This window comes from Peromyscus eremicus, chromosome 23 (assembly GCF_949786415.1).
Source record: "Peromyscus eremicus chromosome 23, PerEre_H2_v1, whole genome shotgun sequence".
NCBI lineage: Eukaryota > Metazoa > Chordata > Mammalia > Rodentia > Cricetidae > Peromyscus > Peromyscus eremicus.
Genome location: NC_081438.1, coordinates 34,416,663 through 34,441,198, shown reverse-complemented (window position 1 = coordinate 34,441,198; position 24,536 = coordinate 34,416,663). Strand labels below are relative to the sequence as shown.

The window sequence follows — 24,536 nt, the reverse complement described above, 5'->3', positions numbered from 1 at the left end:
GAGTAGAACAAAGAGACCAGCAGAGAAGTGTATGGAGAGTCAGGCAAGAGGGGAGCTAAGAATGAGAGCTGAAAAGAAGCTGTAGACTTAGGAGACACTTAGAACAATAAAGTGGGCAGACTGAAAGAGCATGGCATGCGTAGATTTATTCTACCCTCAGATAAGTAGATTCCTAGCTGGTTGTAGAGTCTACCGTGAACCCTGGGAGAAAGCTTTTGGGGCAGGATCCTAATAGTTTTTGTTAATGACACACTCCCTTCCTTTTGAGGCAGGATCTCAGGTAGCCCAGGCTGATGTTGGAATCAATAGATAGCAGAGAAGGATGCTGAAGTCCTGATCCTCCTGTCCCCACCTCCTGAATGTTGGGATTGCAACCATGCACCACCATGCCTGATATATAAAGTGCTAGGGATGGAACCCAGGGCTTCATGCATGCTGAACAAGCACTGTGCCTTCTGGGCAGCACCCCAGGTCATATTTACCTGTTTTTTTTGTTTTTTTCTATTAGCTTTTGCATGTCCTTTAAAGCTCATCATAATCTGAATAGCCAATAGGACTTTCTCCTTTTACCTAGTTGACCACTTTATCACTATTAGATGAGACTCTGTCCCTGGTAACACCCTTTACCTTGTGTGATGGTTTGGATGAAAGGTGTCCCCCAAAGGAGTATGTGTTGGAAGCTTGATCCCCAGATGGTAGAACCATTGACTGAGAGGTGAGGTGTTGGGGACCAGCCCGACTATCAAACAGTCCTTGAAGGGAGGAGTGAGGATTGAGAAATAATAGATATGAAAAATAGAAATGTAGATGAAAAAGACAGACACAGAATAGCATCGGGAGGGCTCTGGGTCAATATCACAGTCACCCTGAGTTTATTCCTAAACTGGGCTTTTTTTTTTTTTTTTTTTTTTAAAGATTTATTTATTATGTATAGTGTTCTATCTGCATGTATCCCTGCCCGCCAGAAGAGGGCACCAGATCTCATTATAGATGGTTGTGAGCTACCATCTGGTTGCCGGGAATTGAACTCAGGACCTCTGGAAGAACAGCCAGTGCTCTTAACCTCTGAGCCATCTCTCCCTAAACTGGGCTTTTTATACTCCAGAAAGGGGAGAGGCAAAAGACCTCCCCTTTTCAAAGTCAAGGTACAAAGTACAAACAAATGTAGACCCTTCCTTAATTTTCAAAACACCTGGTAAACACGCTTTATGGAAAGGCATCTTGTAACTAGTCCTTAAAGTATAAAACACCTGGTAACCATGCCTTTGGCCAAAACATCCTATTATGCAGCCTTGCAAGGCAAAGCAAACTTGGATTCTCTGGCCCTGAGTCAAGATGGAATAAGGCCTCACTATGGAGTCTCTGTGGGCCCCCACATGAGGGGGTTATGAGAGCTCAGATAGAATCAACTGATTAATCTGCTGGTGGCTTTGTAACTTGACACATTATTGGGAGGACATGGGGCCTGGTTAGAAAAGACACCGGGCTCCCTGCTTTCCCTTTTCACCCAGTCACGTCTTTATATTTACAGTTGGCTCACTGTAGCCATCTGACAAGGCTGATGCGTGCCTCTGTCTGGGATGCAGCTCATTCTGCTATTTGTTCTGGTCTTGGTTTTCATTTCCTTTTCTTGCCTCCTTTTGGATGAAGTATTTTTTAGAAGATTTTCAAGTATGTGTGTGTATATATGTATATGTGTGCAGTGTCTATGAAACCAGAAGGACCTGGATCCTCTGGAACTAGAGTTTCAGGTGGCTGTGAGCCAACTTTGATGGATCTGAGAACCCAGGTCCTCTGCAAGAGCAGTAAACACTCTTAACCCACACTCTTAACCTCTGGGTCATCTCTTCAGCCCCTGGACTGAGGTTTTTTGTTTTTTGTTTTTTTTTAAATTCTGCTTTATCTCCCTTATTTTTATTTTATATTCATTGATGTTTTGCCTGCATGTATATTTGTGTGAGGGTGTAAGAAGCCCTGGAACTGGAGTTACAACAGGCATGAAGTGCCATGTGGGTGCTGGGAACTGAACTCAGGTCCTCTGGAAGAGCAGCCAGTGCTCTTAACCACTGAGCCATCTCTCTAGCTCCATACCCTTCTGGGTTTAACTACAGGTCATTGGTATTAGAGTGGTTTACAGTCGGGTTCCTTAACTTGGCAAATCTACCTTCAAGGTATATCATGCCACTTAAAGTGATAGAATTTTAATAATTATTACTTTTTATTTGTACGTGTCTAGGACATGTGTGGGTTCTGAGGATCGAAGAACTTTAAAACTCTATTCCCATCTCTTCTTTTCCAATCCTCAGGCTGTGCTTATCCTTTTCATGAGTACAGTTATTGTTGCTTTGGACAGTCAATTATCTTTTGAAGAGACACTTGAAAACAGACAAATCCACCAATTCTTCCCAGCATTCTTCTTTCCTTCAAACAGGTCTTCTCTCCATCTGCCAGCATTCTCCTTTTGTTCCAAGAGTGTCCTTTACTGCTCCTTGTGTTTGCTGGTCTGGTCATGAATTCTTTCGGCTTTCCTATGTCTGAAGAGGTTTTCTTTCATCTTCACTTTGTTAGTATCCATTATCTTATTGTGGCAAAAATAAATATAACTTAAGACTCACCATTTTGATGAAGGAGGATGGAATGAAGTCAAAAGAACATGAGTCATGAACGAGAAAGAGGAAATAAACTTATTTTTCTTCTAGTTGTGACTCTGTCATAGTTGGGTGTTTTTTTTTTTCTCTCTGCTGGTGGAGATGTGAATTCAACTTCCTGGGTAACAAAGCAGCAAGAACCGTTTCTTCATTCCCCAGGAATCTAGCCTGTCATACCTTCGAGGCAGTGACTGAAACTTGGGCTTTCTTTTTAGCTCTACTGACCATCAGTGTAAGAGAGTCAGATATGACCAGTCATTGGTTTTATTGGTTGCACTGACCCACTCAGAAAAGTGATTTTTAACATTTGTTTTGGGAGAGAGGTTTTATAACCTGAAATTTCCCCTTTTTTCCTTCTGCTTAAAACAATATAAAATTATTTCCTTCTGGTTTTGCTTGGTGGTTCTTTCTTTTAGCATTTTTGAATAGAGATGACTCCCCAAGGTCTATTGGCTTCCAAAGTTTCTGGTGTGAAATCTACTAGTCTTACTGTGGATCCCCTGAATGCGACACTCTGGAGGCTCTGTCTTCCGGGGGTCAGTGTAATTCTCTTAGGGGTCATCCCACTTGGAGTTCTCTGATGCTCATATTCATGTCTTCATTAAATGTGGGATCTTTTCAGTCATGAGCTTTCCATTGTCTGTGTGATCTCACTCCTCCTTTAAGAGTATGCACCTTCGTCCATTTGATGGTGGCTGACCGCTTCTCAGTCTTTCTTCTTCCTCTTCCTCACACTTGATCATTTCAGTTGTCTGTTTTCAATCCCTGTTCTCAGCTCGCTCAGATCTGCCTCTGAATTCTATTTGTGAATTCTTCCATTTAAGTTCTTATATTTTTTTCTCTAGAATTTCTCTTGTAAAAGGTTTTCTGCATCTCTGTTGACATTTCCACTTTGGAAATATGTCACCTTTTCTCTTTATTTTGTTTCTTTTGTTGGGAAGGGACACAGAGGTCAGAGAACAACGTCTGGAAGTTGGTTGTCTCCTTCCATCAGGCGGGTTCAAACTCAGGTTATCAGACTTGGTGGCAAGGACTTTTGCCCACTGAGCCTTCTTGTCACACTTCACCTTCTTTCTCTTATCTCCAACACTTTAGGTTTTTTGTTATTGTTGTTGTTTGGTTCATTGGTTTTTGTTTTTTTAAAACAAGGTTTCTCTGTGTAGCCTTGGCTGTACTGGAACTCGATCTGTAGAGCAGGCTGGCCTCGAACTCACAGAGATTTGCCTGCCTCTACCTCCTGAGTGCTGGGATTAAAGGTGTGGACCATCATATCCGGCTTGGTCTTGCACTTTTGATCCTCCTGCCTCCACTTCCCAAGTGCTGGGATGACAGGCACACCCCAACCCTTTCAGGTAATGACTATCATGTCTTTATTGTTTATTTTGAAACAGGGTCTCACTATAGCCCTGGCTGACTTGGAACTCTATATGTAGACCAGGCTGGACTTGAACTCACAGAGATCCACTTACTTCTGCCTCCTGAGTACTGGGATCACACAAGGTGTGCAGCACCACTGCCCTGCTCACTTTAGGTATTTTTAAAATAACTGTTTTAAATTCCTTGTCTTAGAAGTCTGTCATCACATCTTTCTCTAAAGTCTCCGAGGGCTTCCCTTTTTCCTTTGAATGTAGCATATTTTCCTTTATATGCTCTGTGATTTTTTGTTGTCATTTAAAACAGTATTTGAATACAATAATGTGGTACCTCTGTATATCAGATTCTCTTTCTTCCCTATAATTTGCTAGTGTTTTTTTTTCTTTTTGAGACACAATCTCACTATGTAGCTTTGGCTGGTCTGGACCAAACTGGCCTCAAACTCATAGAGATCCATCTGCCTCAGTAAATGCTCTTAGCTGCCCAGCCATCCCTCTAGCCCCTCGGCTTCGTTTTTGAAAGGTAGTTTTTGCTGAGCATTGAACTCCATGTAGATGGGGGTTTGTTTCGTTTTTGTTTTTAGACTGTTGACTGGGCCTTTTTAACACCTGGGCCTTTGTGGGCAATTTCAGATTTTGGAGCCTCCTCCCATCTGTGATATGACTTCTCGGCTCCAGCACTGGGAATACACCTATTGAAGCTCTGTGTGACTCCTACTCCATTTCTCTCTGGTGACTCCTTCCCTTGGCTTCCTGTAGCTTTTCACACATGTGTGCCTACTCAGCCGACAATACAAGGGTTGGAGATGTCTGCAGACCTCGGGAGAAAATCACTCCATCTTGCCTTCCCCCAACCACTGTAGCTTATTAAGTTGCTGAATTGAGGGAAAGGCTGGGCTCTACTGTGTTTTAAGGTGACCATCTCTGAGGACCAGTTTCATCTCAGGAAGGAACAGTGATGACTTTGGGACAGGTGAAGTGCCAGTTTGCAGACAGTGGGGCGGGAACTAGCCCCTGAGCTCTAAAACGAACACAGAAACTACATGTCATGATGCACTGAGAGCTGGGTGTGAAGGTGAGCAGACGGTGTCTGTGGCTGTCCCCAGTCTGGCATATTCACACCCACGTTACCGAGCTGATGGGAATGCCAACTGCTGTGCTTTATGTGCCCCGCAAGACTCATGTGTAAGTTGTTAATCTGACTACAGTGCTTGGACACGGGCCTTTGGGGAATGGTCAAGGTTAGATAAAGTCACCAGGGTGACACCCTGACAACAAGAAGGACATAATTAGATTCTAGTGCTTAAGCTTCCAGGACTGTGAGCTACATCTCTGTTTTTAAACAAGGTTAGTTTCCTTCGTTACATCGTTACGGTAAGGAAGACTACTGTGTCCTCTGCAAATGGTAGGCAGATTCAAGGTGGACACTCACTTGCCTGGGGAAGCACCCCAGACCCAGGTGGTGACCCTTCGCCAGCTCCCTGATGTGTCTTCTCCTCGAATGAAGGAAGCATACTTGGCTAATGTGATAGGCAGGGAGATGCTGAAAAGGACATGAAGTCCCCAGTTTTCCATAAGGAATCCAAGGTACAGCCCAGGGATTTGTGTGAGACCTGTCTCTTGGATCGACAGTGAGAAAGCTCCCCACACGAGCAGCTCTGAAGAGTCTCCCAAACTGGGTGTGGTGGCAAACACTTTTTTTTTAAAAAATTTTTATTTTTACAATTCAGTTCTACATATCAGCCACAGATTCCCTTGTTCTTCCCCCTCCCGCCCCCCTCACCTTCCCCCCAGTCCGCCCCCCATTCCAATCTCCTCCAGGGCAAAGCCTTCCCCACGGACTGAGATCAACCTGGTAGACTCAGTCCAGGTAGGTCCAGTCCCCTCCTCCCAGGCTGAGCCAAGGGACCCTGCATAGGCCCCAGGTTTCAAACAGCTGACTCATGCAATGAGCACAGGACCTGGTGCCACTGCCTGGATGCCTCCCAAACAGATCAGGCCAATCAACTGTCTCACCCACTCAGAGGGCCTGATCCAGTTGGTGACCCCTCAGCCATTGGTTCATAGTTCATGTGTTTCGGAACACTTTTAATCCCACCACTGGGGAGGCAGAGCAGGTGGAGCTCTGTGAGGCCCATCAAGCCAAGGCTACATAGTGAGACCCTGTTTCAAAATAAATAAATAAAAGACTCTACTAGCCACTGGGCTCAGGTGACCCCTAGAATATCTCTCGTGGCTCCAAGCGAATGTCTCAAACACTGGAAACCCTTCAAGTCCACGAACATGAAACTCCTACTAAAAATCCGTTATGTCTCAATCTGACCCGAGTCTCATTTCCTTATCAATCAGGGTCCTGCTCTGCCAGAGTCTCACAGTGACCGAGGGCATCCACCCTGTGAGAAAGCTTCATACTCCGTGATCTGTTTCCCGACACCTTTGCTCTCAGGTGGGCTTTCCACTCTGCACACTAGACAAAGCATCTCCCAGTACCTTGCCTCGGATTTTCTCCGCTGTCCAGCTGCTCTTCAGACTGACCTTCACTGTGCTGTTTCCACTATGGCCATTGCCGGGAAATACATTTCCCTAACTTAACCAACTGCAAAACCACACGCTCCTTCTAACAGTGAAAGACAGAGTATGTTCTCAAGTCCTAAATGATCTCTTGGGAGTCTATAGAATAAAGGCCTGGACGGTTCTGGTGAGACTAACCACCCCAGGCTGAAGTCACCCCTTGCTTCGTGAGCCCTGCCATCCCGCCTGTCACCTGGTTTAGTGTTGTGTGAGTGCTGCCATAGCGGTTTCCAGTGCCGTCATCATATGGGACTTTCAAATAGGATCTTGTCATCCGGTCAAAAATGCAGCAAAGTGAGAAACACAAGAGAGCCTCAAAGAACTCCAGGAAAACCAGCTGCAATAATAAGAAGGCAGGAAGGTGTCCTTTATTCCGATAGTCTAGAATGAACCAGGGGTTGCCTGCGGAGTTCCTACTCATTTATTATTCCTTCTATACATGTGCTACCCATGTGCACAGAGCACATATATGCGTGGGGAGGCCAGAGGTTGACACTGGGGGTCTTTTTTTATTGCCCCCCACCTTGCTCTTTGAGACAGGGTCTCCTACTGGCTTGGGGTTCACCAGCAAGCCCCAAGGATCCTCCTGTCTCCACGTGCCTGGCACTAGTATCACAAGCATGTACCACCACACCTGACTTTTCACAAGGGTTCTGGGGCTCAATCTCAGGTCCTCATGTTTTCACAGCAAGTCCTTTGCCAGCTGAGCCCTCTCCCCAGGCCCTTTCTAATGTTAACCTCTGGTTTGTGAAAAGGCAGCTGTGTACAGATGCATAGCCCACTTTTTTGTATACATAAAGCATAAGAAACATGCAGCTTAAACTGGACCTGTACCATTTGTAGCAACACTTTACAAACCTCAAGTTCAAAATTGCTGTCGGTTCCATCATACACGAAGGGGCTATCCTCCGCTATCACAGTCATAAATTTGGTTGCAGTCAAGTCCTTATTTATCATCCTAAAGTCCTGTCAAAAGATAACACCAACCATAGATGCCTATAATTACACATGGGTATGTATTTTAATGTCCTTTACAGCAACATAACACCTTGAGAAAAATGTATCAGAAGTCAGTATCTTAAACACTGATTATTTTGGAGCTCTAGTCCCAGCACTGTGGAGGTTGAGGTAGGAGGATTGCAAGTCTGAGGCCAGACTGGGGTGCACAGAAAGACCCTTCTTTAGATCAGAATTGCTGGGTGGCTGGGAGATGGCTCTGTCATAACATGCTTACTGTGCAAGCATGAGAACCTGCGTTCCATCCCCACTATCCATGTAAAAAGCTGCACACAACCGCAGCAAACACCTATGATCCAGGGCTAGGGAAGTGGAGGGGTAGACCCCCAGGGCTTGTGGGAGCACCCATGTTCAGTGGCTCTAAGCACTTGTGACTCCAGCTCCAGAAGATCCCAGGTCTTTTGGCCTTCAAGAACACATGCACACATGTGCATATATTCACACACTGGCACACACACACACATACACACATACATAAATTTAAAAAATTAGTGTAAAAGAAAGTTACCATTGTATTGTCTCTAGGAGAACAGTGGACATTAATTGGCCACTGAGGTATGACCATTGGGGGATGTTAAGGCCACCAGTGAAGGTTTATGGAAAGCAAAGGATCATGCTGGTACCACGTGAGCCACTGAGGAATGCCATCAACACTAAAGGAAACATAATGGGAAAGACCAGTAACCCCTGTGTCGTTGCAGAACACGAAGCATCTGAATCTAACCAAGTCTCTGTTACTGACAGCCACTGTCTTGGACTTGTGGGGAAAAGAAGACATTAATCCTGACTGTGAGGTGCAACAGTCACACCTGGCGCGCCTGACCTCTGCAGGGACAAATGAGCAGGAGGAAAGAAGAGAACACACAGCTGTGCAATAGGTCACCCCCAAATCAGAGACTTTTAAACACATTTCCCTACATTTAGACAATAGGTTTTTGTCACTTTTCATATATATACAATTCTGTTAAACTCTTAAATACTCTCATTAATATTTGATTATTTCCAACTCGTTATTTGTATTCCCACAAGTACAAATTTAAAATATTAAGGAACAAAGCTAGCAGTTGTCAGTTTGAGAACACTGTATACACAACATCTCAACTGTTTTTCAAACTTATGACTTTGGTTTTTTGGGTTTTTTTTTTTTTTTTGGGGGTTTTTTTTTTTGAGACAGGATCTTACTATGTAGCCTAGGCTGACCTTGAACTCCTGATCTTCCTGCCTCAGTCTCCCAAGTGCTGGGATTATATGAACTTAACACCATGCCTGACTTCCAAACTAATACATTTCAAAATTACTCTTTAGTGAGCTTATTTGTTTTGTGGTGCTGGGCACTGAACACAGGGCTTGTGTGCCATAGGCAAGCATTCCATGGACAAGGTACAGTCCAGTTCTGACCAGCCAAAAATACATTTAAAATTTTTTATATTTATTTTATTTTCTGTATCTGAGTGTTTTGCCTGTGGTATGTATGTGCACCATATTCATGCCAGATGCCCCAGGAAGAGGTCAGGAGAAGGCAGCAGATCCCACGGAACTGGAGTTACAGACGATTGTGAACTGCCACACGGATGCTGAGAACTGAACTCAGGTTCTCTGCCAAAGCAGCAAGTGCTCTATGCCACTGAGCCAAGTCTCCAACCCTAGTGCTTTATTCTTAATGATATTTAGGGCTGACAAGATGCTCGAGGGGATAAATGCACTTGCCACCAAGCTTGACAATGTACACACACACACACACACACACACACACACAAACACGCCCTGAATCAATAATAAATACCAACGTTAATACAAAAATGGTTTAAGTGGTATTTATCTCCACGGCCACATGTGCATGAGAAAGCTGTGGCAGGGCTCAGGCTTTCCTTTCTCCTGTTCTGTGAGCATGGCAGGCAGGCATCCCTGTGCCCTTGCCTCTTGCTGTCATGGGTGTCTCCTGTGGAAGAGGACTTGTAAGCATTTGGCGGCCGTGAAAGGTCACCCCAGATCTTCACCTCCATAATTATGTAGCATTGATTTAATTGAAAGCAAAGTGCCCATCAACATAAAGGCAATACCAACCCTGAGAGTTATTAGGCTTACTTTCAGCATCCAGAGGAAATTCCTCATTTTCATCGTAAGCTCATAGGGTGGGGATTCGTTCTGTCTGCAGTAGGTTGTGTAAATCTCCCAGCACTTATCGATATAATTCATTGAGTAGAGCGTCCGCTGTTGCTCACTGAATAAATGACCTAGAGATACAACATTCAGAAGTGATTACAGGGATGAGAGATGGCTCAGTGGAAAAACAAACTCTGTTGTGCGAACATGAGGACCAGAAACCAGCACCCAAAAAGCACGTTGGGCATAGTGACCTACCTGTAACCCTGGAGGCAGACGGGATTCCCAGGGCAAGCTGGCTAGCTAGACCAGCCAAATCAGTGAATTCAGGGTTCAGTGAGAGACCCTGCCTCATAAATAAAGTGAAGATCAATGGAGGAGAAACCTGATGTCAACCTCTGGCTTACATGTGCACACACACACACACACACACACACACACACCTCCAAGTGTCTACATACATGCAAACGTACATACACATACATACCACACATGCAAAATTATTTATAGAACTTTTTATTTTTTATTTATTTATTTATTTATTTTTTTTTTGGTTTTTTGAGACAGGGTTTCTCTGTGTAGCTTTGTGCCTCTCCTGGAACTCACTTGGTCACCCAGGCTGGCCTCGAACTCACAGAGATCCGCCTGGCTCTGCCTCCCGAGTGCTGGGATTAAAGGCGTGCGCTGCCACCACCGCCCGGCGGAACTACTTTTTAAAGATAGTAAATGTAATCCTATTATTTTTGTATTTACCTTTTACCTGGCAGGCATGTGGATGAATGTTCTCAGTCATCAGTTTTGTAAAACACAAATAGAGTGATGGGCTTCTGTTCCTACAATGGAAAGATGCCATAATTAATTATTCCAGGAGGTGGAGCTTAACTTCCCTCTTCTGAAGTGTGGGCTGGACTTGACAACTGGCTTCTAACGAATAGACTATAGAAAGAGAAACAGAGTAAGTTTATAGTAGAGAAGTCTACCTGGCAACACTTTACTCTGTGAGCACTAGTAAGAAGCCATATTGGAGGTATGTGCTGCTGATACCATACTGTGAAGACAGTGCTTCTAGCTGGGGAGGTGGCTAAGTTGGAACAGCACTTGCTATGCAAGCTGGAAGCCCTGAAACCCACACAGAGCAATGTGTCTGAAATGCCAGAGCTCTGCAGAGATGGGGGACAAAAACAGGAGGCTCCCCAGAAGCTTGCAGGCCAGCTAGTGTGGTGTACACAGTGGCAAACAGCAAAGGGATCTTGTGTCAAACAAGGTGGAAGGTGAGATAGTCCTCTGGCTGCCACACGCAAGCTTTGGCGCCCTCGTGCCTACACACACACATACATTACACACATACATCATACATGCATATCGTAAACACACACAAAAAAGATCTAAAATGTTCAAACCTAGTATTCTGCCCCAAATCTCTCACCTCAGTGCAACTGTGAGAAAACATCACAGCGTAAAGCCAAACCGTGAGACACTTTATAAAATGTCCAAACAGTATTTTTTTTTTTTTTAAGATGGGAAGGTTATGAAAGACAGAGGCTGAGTAACTGTCACAGACTGGAGGGTCTGAGACACTTTGGAGACAAAATGCAGTGTGAGCTCCTGGGACAGCAAAGAGTTTATGGGAAAATGGCAACTCTCAGCTGGGGATGCAGCTCAGTAGTAGAATGTCAGCCTAGCATGCTGTGGCCTCAGTTTCAGTCCTCACCTTCCACCATGTTTGAGAGAAGGCTCTGAGGTCAATAACACTGTGGCAGTGTTGAGTCCTTGCTTTTGGTGAATCAACTATGGTGAGTGAGATGTTGGCACTAGGGGAACCTGGGTGCAGGTTGGCACCAGAGGAACGTGGGTGCAGGATGCATTAGGAATTCAATGTACTTATTGCTAACACTTCTGAAAATCTAATTATGTAATTATACATGATATGTTAATATGTACACACTATATACATTAAATTTATACATTCATACATATAGAGAAAGACAGACAGAAAGACAAAGAAAGAGAGACAGGGTTTATGTAGCCCTAGGCTGGCCTTGAACTCATTGTGCAGACAAGAATGACCTTAACTTCCTTTTAAAAAATATTGATTTTTGTTTTTGTGTCTCTGTGTGTATATATATGTACATATGTGCAGGTGCCTGCGGAGACCAGAAGACAGAACTGAATCCCCTGGAGTGGTAGATAAAAGAGGTTGTGAGCTCCCAACTGGGTGCTGAGAACTGAACTCAGGTCTTCTGGAAGAGCAGTCAGCACTTTTAACCCTCGAGCTATCTCTCCAGCCCCAATCTTAACTTCTGATCCTCCTGCCTCCACCTCCTGAGTCCTGGGATTACAGGCATGTGCTACTGAGTCTGTTCTAGGAAGTGCCGTGGATAGCGCCCATGGCCTGTACATGTGAGAGAAGCCCTTGACCAACTGAACCATATTCCCAGGCCTTTACATGCATTAAGAAGAAGTCATCAAGAAAGGGTGTTGCAACTCACGAAGGCAGAACTGAGTGTAAGTGCAGAGTAAAGCTCTAAAGGGATATTTACAGAACTGAAACAACTCAGATGGGGTCCCCAAGTTTTCATCTAGTCCCTGGGCATTGTGGTCGGACACTGTAGAAAGCTTTCCTTCTAGTCCTTCATGTGGCATGTGTGACAACGACTGCGGCTGCTGTTGCAAAGAGGGACACAGAAGTGGCACTTACTGGAATTCTTTGTGATGGATGTGGTGAGCCAACTGCAGGAGGTAATTCAGGAATGTTCTTAAGAGTATAGTTCTGAACGGAGAGTGGATTTCTTCGATTGGTATGCCATTATAGACTGAAAGAAAAGTATTAGCAAGATCAGCTACTGTACAGAAGAGCTCCAGTTACATTATGAGACGTTTAAAAGAGGCAGGTGGATCTCTGTGAGTTCAAGGCCAGCCTGATCTACAGAGTGAGTTCCAGGACAGTCAGGACTATTACACAGAGAAACCCTGTCTTGAAAAAGCGGGGGAAAAAAAAGAGATTATCTCATACATGCATATAATGTGTTTGATCAAACACACACTCCCATCTCCTCCCTTCCAATTCCTCTCCTATCATCCCCACCACCTTTCCTTGCCAACTTCACGTGCCCCTTTTTAAAACCCACAGAGTCCACTTAATGCGGTCTCTGTGTGAGTGGGTGTAGGACCATCTACTTGAATGTGGTTAGCTTATCAGGGACCACATCCCTGAAGAAAACTGACTCTCCCTCCCCCAGCAGCCATCAATTGCTAATGGCTCTTCAGCGGGGGTGAGACTTCACGCGCCCCTCCCCGTCCGTGTTGGGATTCGGACTGGCTGGATCTTGTGCAGGTCTTGTCCTGAGGTCACAGCTGCTGAGTTTGTGTGTGCAATGGCCCTGTCATATCTGGCCAATACTTTTTCACTGTAGATGTTCACTACCTCTGGCTCCTAGAACCTTCCCATTCTCTCTTTTACAATGATCCCTAAGGCCAGATACCCATTCTTGCAAAATTGTCATTAAAAGCCTCATGTCCACTATATTCTTTTGTCTCCATATCTATTTGTTTGGGTTTGAGCAGAGGCATTTGTTCCTCATGCCGAGCCACCTCGCCATATTCTCTCTCAACATTTCTTAGCTTGTTTCCAGGTAGCAGTAACCAAGAGAGGAAGAGAACCCGGGGTACTCACCACTTAGTACCCTGTCCATATCTGCAAGGGTTATATTGTGGTGATGAAACCTACAGTCTTTGAGAAATCTCCAGAAGTGAAGCTTTGTCATCAGAAAGGTGTTATCCAGAGAGTGGTCACAGCCGAGACTGCTGTAGAAGCAGTAGATTCTTCTTAACTCTGTAATGTTCCTTAGGACTGCATATTCTACCTGAAAAGATGGCAGCAGGTGTGGCCCGATTGTGCCCCATTAGAAGAAAACTAAGGGGCTGGAGGATGGATCAGTGGTTAGGAGGGCCTGAGCTCGGGTTCTAGCACCCACATTGGCTGGGATTACAGATCTGTGCCATCATGCACAGTGGATTTCTTTTTTCTCTTTTAGAGTTTTAAATTTGTGTGTGTAGGTGTTCTGCCTGCATATGCATGCAGTTCCTGTGGAACCCCTGGAACTGGAGTTACAGATGATTTTTGGCTACCATGTGGGTGCTGGGAATTGAACCTGGGACCTCTGGAAGTGCAGTTCTTAACCACTGAGCCATCTCTCCAACCCCAACATAGCAGGCTTCTTTCTTCTGCTGCCTCTTTTATTATTTTTAGATTTATTTATTCTATTTTATATGTATAAGTGTTTTGCCTGCATGCATGTACATGTACCGCATGTGTGACTAGTACAAAGGCACAGGATCCCCTGGAATTGAGTTACAGATGGTTGTGAGCTACCATGTTGGTGCTAGGAAACAAAGCCGGGGTCTCTACAAGAGCAACAAATGCTCTTAACAGAACCATACCTCCAGCCCCACAGTGGGTCTCTTGATTCCTAGGGAGTCCAGGATTTTCTGACCCCCAACAGTCCCTCTGACCCCACTTTCCATGAATGGGGTGTGATCTCAGCCCTGGGCTTCATATGGCTCTGAGGCCCCAGGCAATGCCACTGAGTTCTGCCCTCGGGGCTACCTTTCTCTCACAAAGCCTGCTCACTACAGGGTTGCCTTGCAAGTTGAGATGGTCTAGACAGGCCATCCACCAGGCATATGGAAGACAAAAACAGACAGTGCCTAAAATATAAATGTATAATGGCAAGGGGGCTTTTACCTGCTTCTTTTCTTCTTCTTGGCTTTCCTCAGGGTACATGTCCAGCAACAAATTCAAGTCCAGCTCAATACTTGATCCTAACACAGAATGGCTTTCACTGCCATCCAACTTTCGTAGGGTCTCTAATGAATGAAGCAAATATGGGAGATGACTTGAAAAGCAATGTTAAGATCCTTCTAATGTGGAGAGATGGCTCAGCAGTTAAGGGATCCAGCTGCTCTTATAGAGGACCCAAGTTCCTAGCACCCATGACAGGCAACTCCAGCTCTGGGATCCAGCACCTTCCTCTGGTCTCTGAAGGCACCCACAGACATGTACATGTATATAAATACAAATAAATCTTTAAAAGAAATCCTTTCAGTATGACATCAGGAAGGTTGTCTATCCAATATGATAGAAGAGTATTCAACAACCATGTCTATCCAATGTGACAGAAGAGTATTCAACAACCATGTCTATCCAATGTGATAGAAGAGTATTCAACAACCATGTCTATCCAATGTGATAGAAGAGTATTCAACAACCATGTCTATCCAATGTGGTAGAACAAGAGTATTCAACAACCAGGCATTGTAGTCCAGTCCTTTATGCCAGCTGCTGAGGAAGCCGAGGCAGGACGATTCTAAGTTCAAGACCAGCCTGTGCTACAGAGACTTTAAGGCCAGCCTGGACAACTTATACTCCTTTTCAAAATTAGGAACTAAGGGCCACTGTGATGGTTGTTTGCTGCCAAAGCTAATGACCTGTGTTTGGTGAAAGGACAAATGGACTTCCCCAAGTTGTCCTCTGAACACCACATGTACACATACAAACAACAAATCTGACTTTTTTTGGGGGGGAGGTTTTCGAGACAGGGTTTCTCTGTGTAGCTTTGCGCCTTTCCTGGAACTCACTCTGTAGACCAGGATGGCCTCAAACTCACAGGGATCCGCCTTCCTCCGCCTCCAGTGCTGGGATTAAAGGCGTGCGCCACCACCACCCGGCTCAAATCTGGCATTTTTAAATTAAAAATTCAAAAGGAGGGCATGCACTCGGTCCAGTGGGAGATCACTAGCAGTTCCCAGAGTAATGGAAGGAAGCAAACACACAGCTATTCGATAGTTGAACATTACTTAGCTAACGTAGCTCAGTTGGTAGAGTGCTTGCCTACCACACATGAAGCCCTGGGTGCCATCCCCAGCACCACATAAACTGGGCACAGCCGTGTGCTCCTGTCGTCCTAGCATTGGGAGGTGGAGGACAGAGGGAGGATCAGGGGTTCAAGATGATTCTTGGCTAGTCAGTGAGCTCAAGGCCCGCCTAAACAAACAAACAAAAACAGAGAAGCATAACATTGAAGGAAACGTCTATTTTCTGAAGCAGCAGGTGTATTTTTATAAATGAAAACTATAGATAAGGTATTAATCTGCATAGCAGGGCATGGTGGTGCACACCTTTAATTCCAGCACTCGGGAGGCAGAGCCAGGTGGATCTCTGTGTGTTCGAGGCCAGCCTGGGCTACAGAGCAAGAGCCAGGACAGGCACCAAAACTACACAGAGAAACCCTGTCTTGAAAAAAAACAAAAGAAAAAAAAAGAAAGAAAGAAAAACCAAAAAATAAAAACCAAACCAAACAAACAAATAAATAAAATAAAAGATATTAGTTTACTCTCACCCACCAGGCTCCCTACCAGCACTGACAGAAGATCCCCGAGCCTGCCGGCTCCTTTGGGAGACATCTGACCGACGGTCCAGGCCGCGTGAAAAATCGAGTTCAGCTTCAAGGTACTGTGCGATGTGGTCATTGGAAAACAGACCTTCATACACACGTCCATTCTTGAAAGTCATTCTGCCCTGCGGTTAGGAACATAACATTGGATGGCTCAGGAGGACTATTATTCAGTGTTCATTAGTGGAGTTTTCAAGGGTTTGGAGCTTTTTGTCTTGAAGATATGTGCTTAGACCACAAAGAATCATCCTCCATCAGGTTTCACATCATGCCTCCTCTACTCCCCTCCTCTTCCTCTTTTTCCACACTCTCCCCAAGTTTAATCACCTCCAGGCCACAGACTGGACCTTATTAAACTTTCTGAATGGCCAGCAGAGGGCCCATCCCAATAGGTACTGCCCTGCTCTCTGCCAACCCCAGGATGGTAAGTACTGATTCTGAGGTGGACAAATGACCCAGTTCAGCTCTGGGAAATGAGAAGCATTTGTTGAGAGCTCTGGGAAATGAGCTGCTTTTCATTTTTTTAGTGGGGTGTGTTGTGTGACATTTTGTGTGTGTTCTGACAAATAAAGCTTGCCTGGAGATCAGAGGACAGAGCTAGCCACTAGTTAACCATAGAAACCAGGCACACACTTTTAATCCCAGCACTTGGGAGGAGGAAGCAGGAAAATCAGGAGTTCAAGGCCATCCTGGGCTACATGAGATTGAACCAATCTAAAAGAGAAACAGACCTTTAATCCCAGCACTCTGGAGGTGGAGACAGAAGCATAAGGCAGGTGGGGACAGGATCCACCCCAATCAGTCTGAGGATTCATAGAGACAGGATGCCCATTTCAGTGTAAGGACTCCTAGAAGTAAGAAGTCTCTCTAGCAGCTGGTTGCTCTGCTTCTCTGACCTTTCGGCTTTCACTCTCGATCTCTGACTCCGGGTTTTTATTGTTAAGACTAATTAGGATTGCACTTTAGGGGTGAACAATGTGAAGCCTGGAATCACAGAAGCTATCTTGTTGTCATGGGAAAGGGGCAATGCAAGGGTAAAGCTGCCATATGGGCAGATAGAAAGAATGCTGACATGACTGAGTTAATTGTGCAAGCTGGCCCCCAAGCCCTTGGTGCTGTGATATGTGAAAGTTTAAGCTGGTCTGTAACTTGCAAGCAGCACCCTCATTTATATATATTATATATATCCTCATTTGGATACAAATATAACAAAAACTGATTAAACCACTTCTAAATATCCAGCAAACCACTAATATGTTGTAAATAGCTCCCAATGCATGTAATCACCTAGCTAAGAGAGTTATCTCTACAAAGTGAAATGCATCTTATCAGATACACACCTTTCGCCATATTTCAACAGCTACACTCACCCTGCCATGCTTTTTGTTGGAAATCCATTCTCCCTCATACACTGCTCCACTGGCATAGTAAAACTTCCCATGGCCATGACGGAATCCGTTTATAAATGCTCCTATGTATTCGTTTCTCAAAGGATACTGAGAGTTGGGGATCCTCTTTAGGAACCATGTATGTGTTCCAAAGCCATTCTGAAAAGAAAGCTCCTTGTCAACATCGATCCTCAGAATGCTCCCCCTTTTGCCTAAACTCAAGTTATGGCCAAGACATTGATGATCTGAAGGGGTAGAGCACGCGGACCTAGAACCACGGTTAGGTCCATCCTCAGCTCAGCCCATTACTAGCTGTCTTTTGACCTATGGCAAATGACTTGAGCCTTTTAGGTTCTCCAAGTATAAAATGAAAATATCACCTATCTTGTAGGTTAGATCAAAGATACATAAGACATTACAGAAGACTAAATAATAAAACAGCAATTAAGAGTATAGCTGAGACTAGTAAATTGTAACTTTGGGTGTGTCTTGTGTGATAAAATGCCCTGACAGAAGCAACTTGGGGGAGGAAGGGTTGGTCCACAGTTTCGAGTTACAGTCCGGCACTTCCGGGAAACCACAGTGGCGGGAGCTTGAGACCGCTGGTCACACCGAACCCACAGTCAAGGCCGAGAGCAATGGATGCACGCTCAGCTAGCTTTCTCCATTTAATAGAGTGCAGAATCCCTTGCCCAGGGAAGGTCCCTTCCACAGTTAAGATGGTGTTCCCACATCAATTAAAGTAATCAAAATAACGTACCCCAGGCTGTCCCACCTCACAAGCGATTCTAGAGTCTGTGAGTTGACAGTTACGAATTCCTTTGAGTAGTGCTTCAGTGTCCGACACCACACAGTATTATTCTGAATAGCTTGGGCGGGCGGTTAGCCCTGCCCACCTCAGGCTGTGACCCGGGTGATGGACAGGTGCTTACCTGGATCCCCTTCTCCCAGTGCCCAGTGTACTCCTCATTTGTTGTCAGCCATCTCATTCTGCCTTCCCCATGGCGCATGTTGTTTTCCCACTGGCCTTCATATATGTTTCCTGACTTATAGCTGGGACCAAAGGAACCAATGAGGAACAACTGGTTAGCTCATACGGACAACACTTGCCTTTAATGCCCTTAAACTGAACCCGAACACGTCTCAGAAAATCCAACCCAGGACCCAGGACCCAGGACCCAGGACACTGTCCCAGTACTGAAAATGGGTAGCTCATGGTTGGCAAAAACTATTCATATTAGGGAATGAAATAATTCCCTTTATTAAACCTCTTCATTATTCAATAAATAGGTAAGAGTGAGGTTTTTTTTATCTTTTAGAAGCAACTCCTATTGTGTTATGATTACTTAATGTTTTACCACTAAATACTATATATTGCTGGGCATGTATGTGGTGTGTGCGTGTGGAGGCCCAAGGCTGACAGCACATGCATTTCCTCTGTTGCTCATCTTTATCTCTTGAGACAGGGTCTCTCACTGAACCTGGAGCTCATCAATTCGGTGGGACAGGGAGTCTTTAACAAGCTTTAAGGATCCCCTGGTTCTGCTCCCCTGTGCTAAGGCTGCAAGCACATGCTGCTATATTCAGATTTTTTTTTTACGTTCTATAAAATCTTTATTGACAAATAATTCACGTAGTATACAATTTGCCTGTTTGCACAATTTGATAGACTTAGTCCAGCATCCTCATAGGCCCATGACACCATCACCACTTTCTATTTTAGAATATCGCTGTCTTCAATTTCATACACACATATAATGTATGGTGATTACATTTCACCTTATTTTTTTAAATGAACATAATATTTGCAATTGTAACCACTTTTAAGTTCACAATTCAGTGGCATGAATTACATTCATATCAATACTCATGATATTCATTAATTACACTCATGATACTAATTACATTTGTGCTATTCATTGAATACATTCACAGTATTCATTCAATAACTATATTTATGATATTCATTAATTACATTAATTATATTGGTTTATTACATTCATGATATTATGTCCTGGTACTGCTGTCCGTTTGTGGGGTTTTTCCATCATACAAAACAGAGATTCTGTACTTAGAAAATCATTGCTCTATATTCCTTTCTTCTCCATCTTGAGACAGCGTCTAATCTTTCTGTCTCTATGAATTTGTATATTCTATATATTTCATGTAATGCAATTATATAGTATTTGTCCTTTTTTGAATGTAAAAACATTTTATGTACAACTGCAGGAGAAATAATACACAGATAGCTTGAACATAAAAACAGATTATAATTCAAAAGTCGAGGGTTATTTGAAACTGGAAAATATTTTCTCTGTAGAAAATAGTAAAAATGATAACATTTCCCAATAAGCCCTTTTAAGCCAAACAATAGCTGAATTATACATATAAATATTGATTAGATTCTGGGATACAGAAGAAACCTATCTTCATCTGTTCAGAGAGCTATGTTTTACTTAAGTTGTGTAAGTGAGATTCCTATTCATCTTCCCCTTCACTGTTTGATTTACAGCAGACGTTTTTCTATAGGCTCATCCATAATCTAAAAAGATTTTAGTCTCCCCTCCTGACAGTACAGCCAGCATATTCTTTTATCAGCTTGATACGGTACAAATTTTTATCCTAATAGTGAAATGTTTCACTAAAGCTTGCCCAGTGATTGGGCAAAACCAAAACTTTTTATAAGCCACAGTCATCCTAGGGTCCTCTTTGCTAGGTAGCCTCCCTGGATCTGTGGGTTGCAGTCTGATTGTCCTTTGCTTTATATCTAGTATCCACTTATGAGTGAGTACATACCATGTCTGTCCTTCTGAGTCTGGGTTACCTCACTCAAGATGATATTTTCTAGTTCCATTCATTTGCCTGCAAATTTTATGATGTCATTGTTTTTCTCTGCTGAGTAGTACTCCATTGTGTATATGTACCACATTTTCTTAATCCATTCTTCAGTTGATGGGCATCTAGGTTGTTTCCAGGTTCTGGCTATTATGAATAATGCTGCTATGAACATAGTTGAGCATGTATCTTTGTGGTATGATTGAGCATTCCTTGGGTATATGCCCAAGAGTGGTATGGCTGGGTCTTGAGGTAGATTGATTCCCAATTTTTTGAGAAACTGCCATACTGATTTCCACAGTGGTTGTACAAGTTTGCACTCCCACCAACAGTGGAGGAGTGTTCCCTTTGCTCTGCATCCTCTCCAATATAGACTGTCATTAGTGTTTTTGATCATAGCCATTCTGACAGGTGTAAGGTGGTATCTCAGAGTCGTTTTGATTTGCATTTCTCTGATGACTAAGGATGTTGAGCAATTCCTTAAATGTCTTTCAGCCATTTGAGATTCTTCTTTTGAGAATTCTCTGTTTAGCTCTATAGCCCATTTTTTAATTGGATTGTTCAGTATTTTGATGTCTAGTTTCTTGAGTTCTTTATATACATTGGAGATCAGTCCTCTGTCAGATGTGGGGTTGGTGAAGACCTTTTCCCATTCTGTAGGCTGTATTTTTGTCTTATTGACCCTGTCCTTTGCCCTACAAAAGCTTCTCATTTTCAGGAGGTCCCATTTATTAATTGTTGCTCTCAGTGTCTGTGCTACTGGTGTTATATTTAGGAAGTGGTCTCCTGTGCCAATGCATTCAAGAGTACTTCCTACTTCCTCTTCTATCAGGTTCAGTGTAACTGGATTTATATTGAGGTCTTTGATCCACTTGGACTTAAGTTTTGTGCACAGATATGGATCTACTTGCAATCTTTTACATGTTGACATCCAGTTATGCCAGCACCATTTGTTGAAGATGCTTTCTTTTTTTTTGTATAGTTTTGGCTTCTTTGTAAAAAATCAGATGTTCATATGTGTGTGGATTAATGTCAGGGTCTTCAATTCGATTCCATTGGTCCACATGTCGGTTTTTATGCCGGTACCAAGCTGTTTTTTTTACTGTAGCGCTATAGTAGAGCTTGAAGTCAGGGATTGTGATGCCTCCAGAGGTTGCTTTATTGTGCAGGTTTCTTTTAGCAATCCTGGGTTTTTTGTTTTTCCATATGAAGTTGAGTATTGTTCTTTCCAAGTTTGTGAAGAATTGTGTTGTATACCCAGCTTTTTAAAAAAAGATTTATTTATTTTATGTATGAGTGCTCCATCTGCATGTATGAGTTTATGCCAGAAGAGGGCATCAGATCCCACTTTAGATGCTTGTGAGCCACCATGTGGTTACTGGGAACTGAACTCAGGACCCCCGGAAGAACAGCCAGTGCTCCTGACTGCTGAGCCATCTCTCCAGTCCCCTCCCCCAATTCTTTTGAGACAGGGTTTCTCTGCATAGCCCTGTCTGGCCTCTAACCCTATCTGTAGACCAGGCAGGCCTCAAACTCAGAGATCTGCCTCCTGAGTGCTGGGATTAAAGGCATGTGCCACCACTGCCCTGCTATTCCCAGCTTTTTACATGGGTGCTGGGGAGTTGTTAGGTCCCTCCCTATGTTTTCCTGGCAGGACCATTACTGATGGACCCACCTCCCTAGCCCAGTGGTTAAGAGCACTTAACCACTTAAGCTCTTAACTTAAGCTCTTCCACAGGACCAGAGTTCTGTTTCCCAGCATCCATGTTAGACAGTTCCCAATTCCTGTAATTCCAGCTCGAGGGGACTTGACACATTCTTCTGGACTCAAAGGCACCAACACATATGCATATATACAAACAAACAAACAAACAAACAAATAAATGAATGAATGAATGAATGAATGAATCTTAAAACAACAACAACAAAAAACCCTGCTGGGTATTGAGGTACAAGTTTGTAATCCCAGCACTTGGGAGGCAGAGAGAGGAGACTCTGGAGTTCAAGGTTAATAGCGAGACCTTTTATGTAAAGAGCAAACAGAGCTGAGGCTGTAGCCCAGTGGTAGCGTTCTTACTTAGCATGGTCCAGGCCCATTGGGTTCAACCCCTAGTACTGCCAAAACTAAAACAATAACGACAAATACCTGACTATCAGCTCAATCGAAAACCAAGCAAAAATATTGCTGTTCCTTGGAAAACATTCAGGAATGTGATCTGTGATGGATACAGAGAACAGAGGAAGGCGGTTTCTACTTATAACAAAGTGAAACACACTACCAGACACTTAGTATGTTCTTACGAATCTCCCATAGAATGTCTTCATTACTAGGGAGAGTCTATCTGGAGTAACTGAAAAATCCACCATACTTGGACAAAAAATGTGTTCTCTGTCATTTCTGCACCTCATCTTTACCCGAGTGAGAATGAAGTGAGCCTCTGAGAGCTTTTTTACCCACAACCCAAATGTGGAGGGAAGGGTCGCACCTACCATCTTATTCCCCAGCCTTTTTTGATGTTGTATACCCAGTCTCCCTCATACCAAGAGGTTCCCTCTTGATTGTAATAGATGGAGCCCTAAAACAAACAATATTAGGAGAAATCAAGCCTCATTATGCAGATCCTCTTGGAAACATAAAGATCAGACATGCAAATCTAAGAACTATAAACTATGCAGAAGTTAATGTCATAATTACCAAGACACATAACCCATGAAGCTTTGGTTTTGTAGACCAAGTGCGCTGGGGAAATGTCTCAGGGTAAAATGGGTAAAAGGGTTTCCTGTGCAAGCATGAGGATCTGAGGTCAGTTCCAAGAATCCACATAAAAAGGCTGGATACGCAGTGGAAGCATCTGCCATCCCAGCGCTCCTCCTAGGAGATGGGAGGTGGAGACTGGGGAGCCTCAGGGAGCACAGGGGCCAGCTAGCATGCTGGATACAGCAGTGAATAGTAAGAGACCCTGCTTCAAACACGGTAGAAGATGAGGACGTGCACCATGCACCCAAGGTTGTCCTCTGACTGCACATGCACACCACGAATACGCACACCACCACACACAAAGAGATGGGTACAGTATGTACACCAGCATCACAAGTCAGCCGTTCCTTGTGTGAGTCAGACTGTTTGTTTTTAGGAAACATCTTACAGAAACAGCCCAATGGAGGGACTATTTCTTTGGGTGTGTGACTTCAGCGATTTCAGTCCATCAGCCTCAGTTCTGTTAGTTTAGGGCCAGTGGTGAGGCGGAGCGTCATGGCAGTAGGTCATTTGGCAGAAGCTGGTCACTTGGGACAGACAGGAAGTACAGAGGAGCATGAAGGGACCAGGGACAAGCTAGTTCCCAGATGACCAGCTCCAAGTGACCCACTTTCTCCAGCTAGGCTTTACCTCCTATCAGAGCCATCCAACCTTTTGACATTGAGACTTGGTATTGCTATCTATAAGTACGTTGGGCCTTATTTGTGATATCCTGGGAGGCATAGGGCCCATGGATCACAGGTTGACCATGCCAGTTTTCCAGAAACTCCCAATCTGGACCATCAGCTAGAGGCCAAGTTCCTCACACATGAGCCTGTGAGGAACATTTTCTATTCATACCAACACATGCCTTAATAATAACATATCCTAAGAAGGCATGGAACAGGTAAAGAAGTCCCATCTTCAGTTAGGCATGGTGGCTCATACCTATAATCCCCACACTTGGGCAGTGAGGCAGAAAGATCACCCCAAATTAGAGATCAGCCTGAGCTACATAATAAGTTCCTGGAAAGTCTGAGCTACAAGGTAAGAACCTGCCTCAAAACAAACAAAGGTGACTCATCAGGGTAAAGGTGTTTGCCTCCTAGTCCTGTGACCTGAGACCCACATGATAGAGGGAATCAACTTCTACACACTGCACATCATGGAGTGAGTGTGTGTGTGTGTGTGTGTGTGTGTGTGTGTGTGTGTGTGTGTTGAAAAGTAATAAAAAGATAAAACTAGCTCAAGTGTCCATCAACAGATGAATAAATTATAGTATATATTACAATCAACTATTACTCAGCCTTAAAAAGGATAGAGTACCAACACATGCCACAAAAGTTCATATATTATTTGATTCCATTTATAAAGAAATGACTGTTATAATTTGGATATAAAATGTCCCCAAC

At 43.9% G+C, this 24,536-nt stretch overlaps 1 protein-coding gene across 6 annotated transcripts in view; it reads right to left on the bottom strand.

The window, feature by feature from the left end:
• Rsph10b (radial spoke head 10 homolog B) overlaps positions 1-24,536 on the bottom strand; it is a 51,849-nt gene that overhangs the window by 10,077 nt on the left and 17,236 nt on the right. For 4 of the 6 annotated variants that reach the window (XM_059249106.1, XM_059249111.1, XM_059249109.1 and 1 more), the window contains 11 exons: positions 22,878-22,963; positions 18,485-18,605; positions 17,535-17,711; positions 16,115-16,289; positions 14,457-14,578; positions 13,386-13,575; positions 12,411-12,525; positions 10,466-10,545; positions 9,695-9,843; positions 7,451-7,558; positions 6,786-6,929 (listed from right to left, as the gene is read on the bottom strand). In XM_059249106.1, coding sequence (XP_059105089.1) covers positions 6,786-6,929; positions 7,451-7,558; positions 9,695-9,843; positions 10,466-10,545; positions 12,411-12,525; positions 13,386-13,575; positions 14,457-14,578; positions 16,115-16,289; positions 17,535-17,711; positions 18,485-18,605; positions 22,878-22,963 — 1,467 coding nt within the window. The remainder of the gene's footprint in view (positions 1-6,785; positions 6,930-7,450; positions 7,559-9,694; positions 9,844-10,465; positions 10,546-12,410; positions 12,526-13,385; positions 13,576-14,456; positions 14,579-16,114; positions 16,290-17,534; positions 17,712-18,484; positions 18,606-22,877; positions 22,964-24,536) is intronic. The other 2 variants (XM_059249108.1, XM_059249110.1) reach the window with 2 other exon arrangements.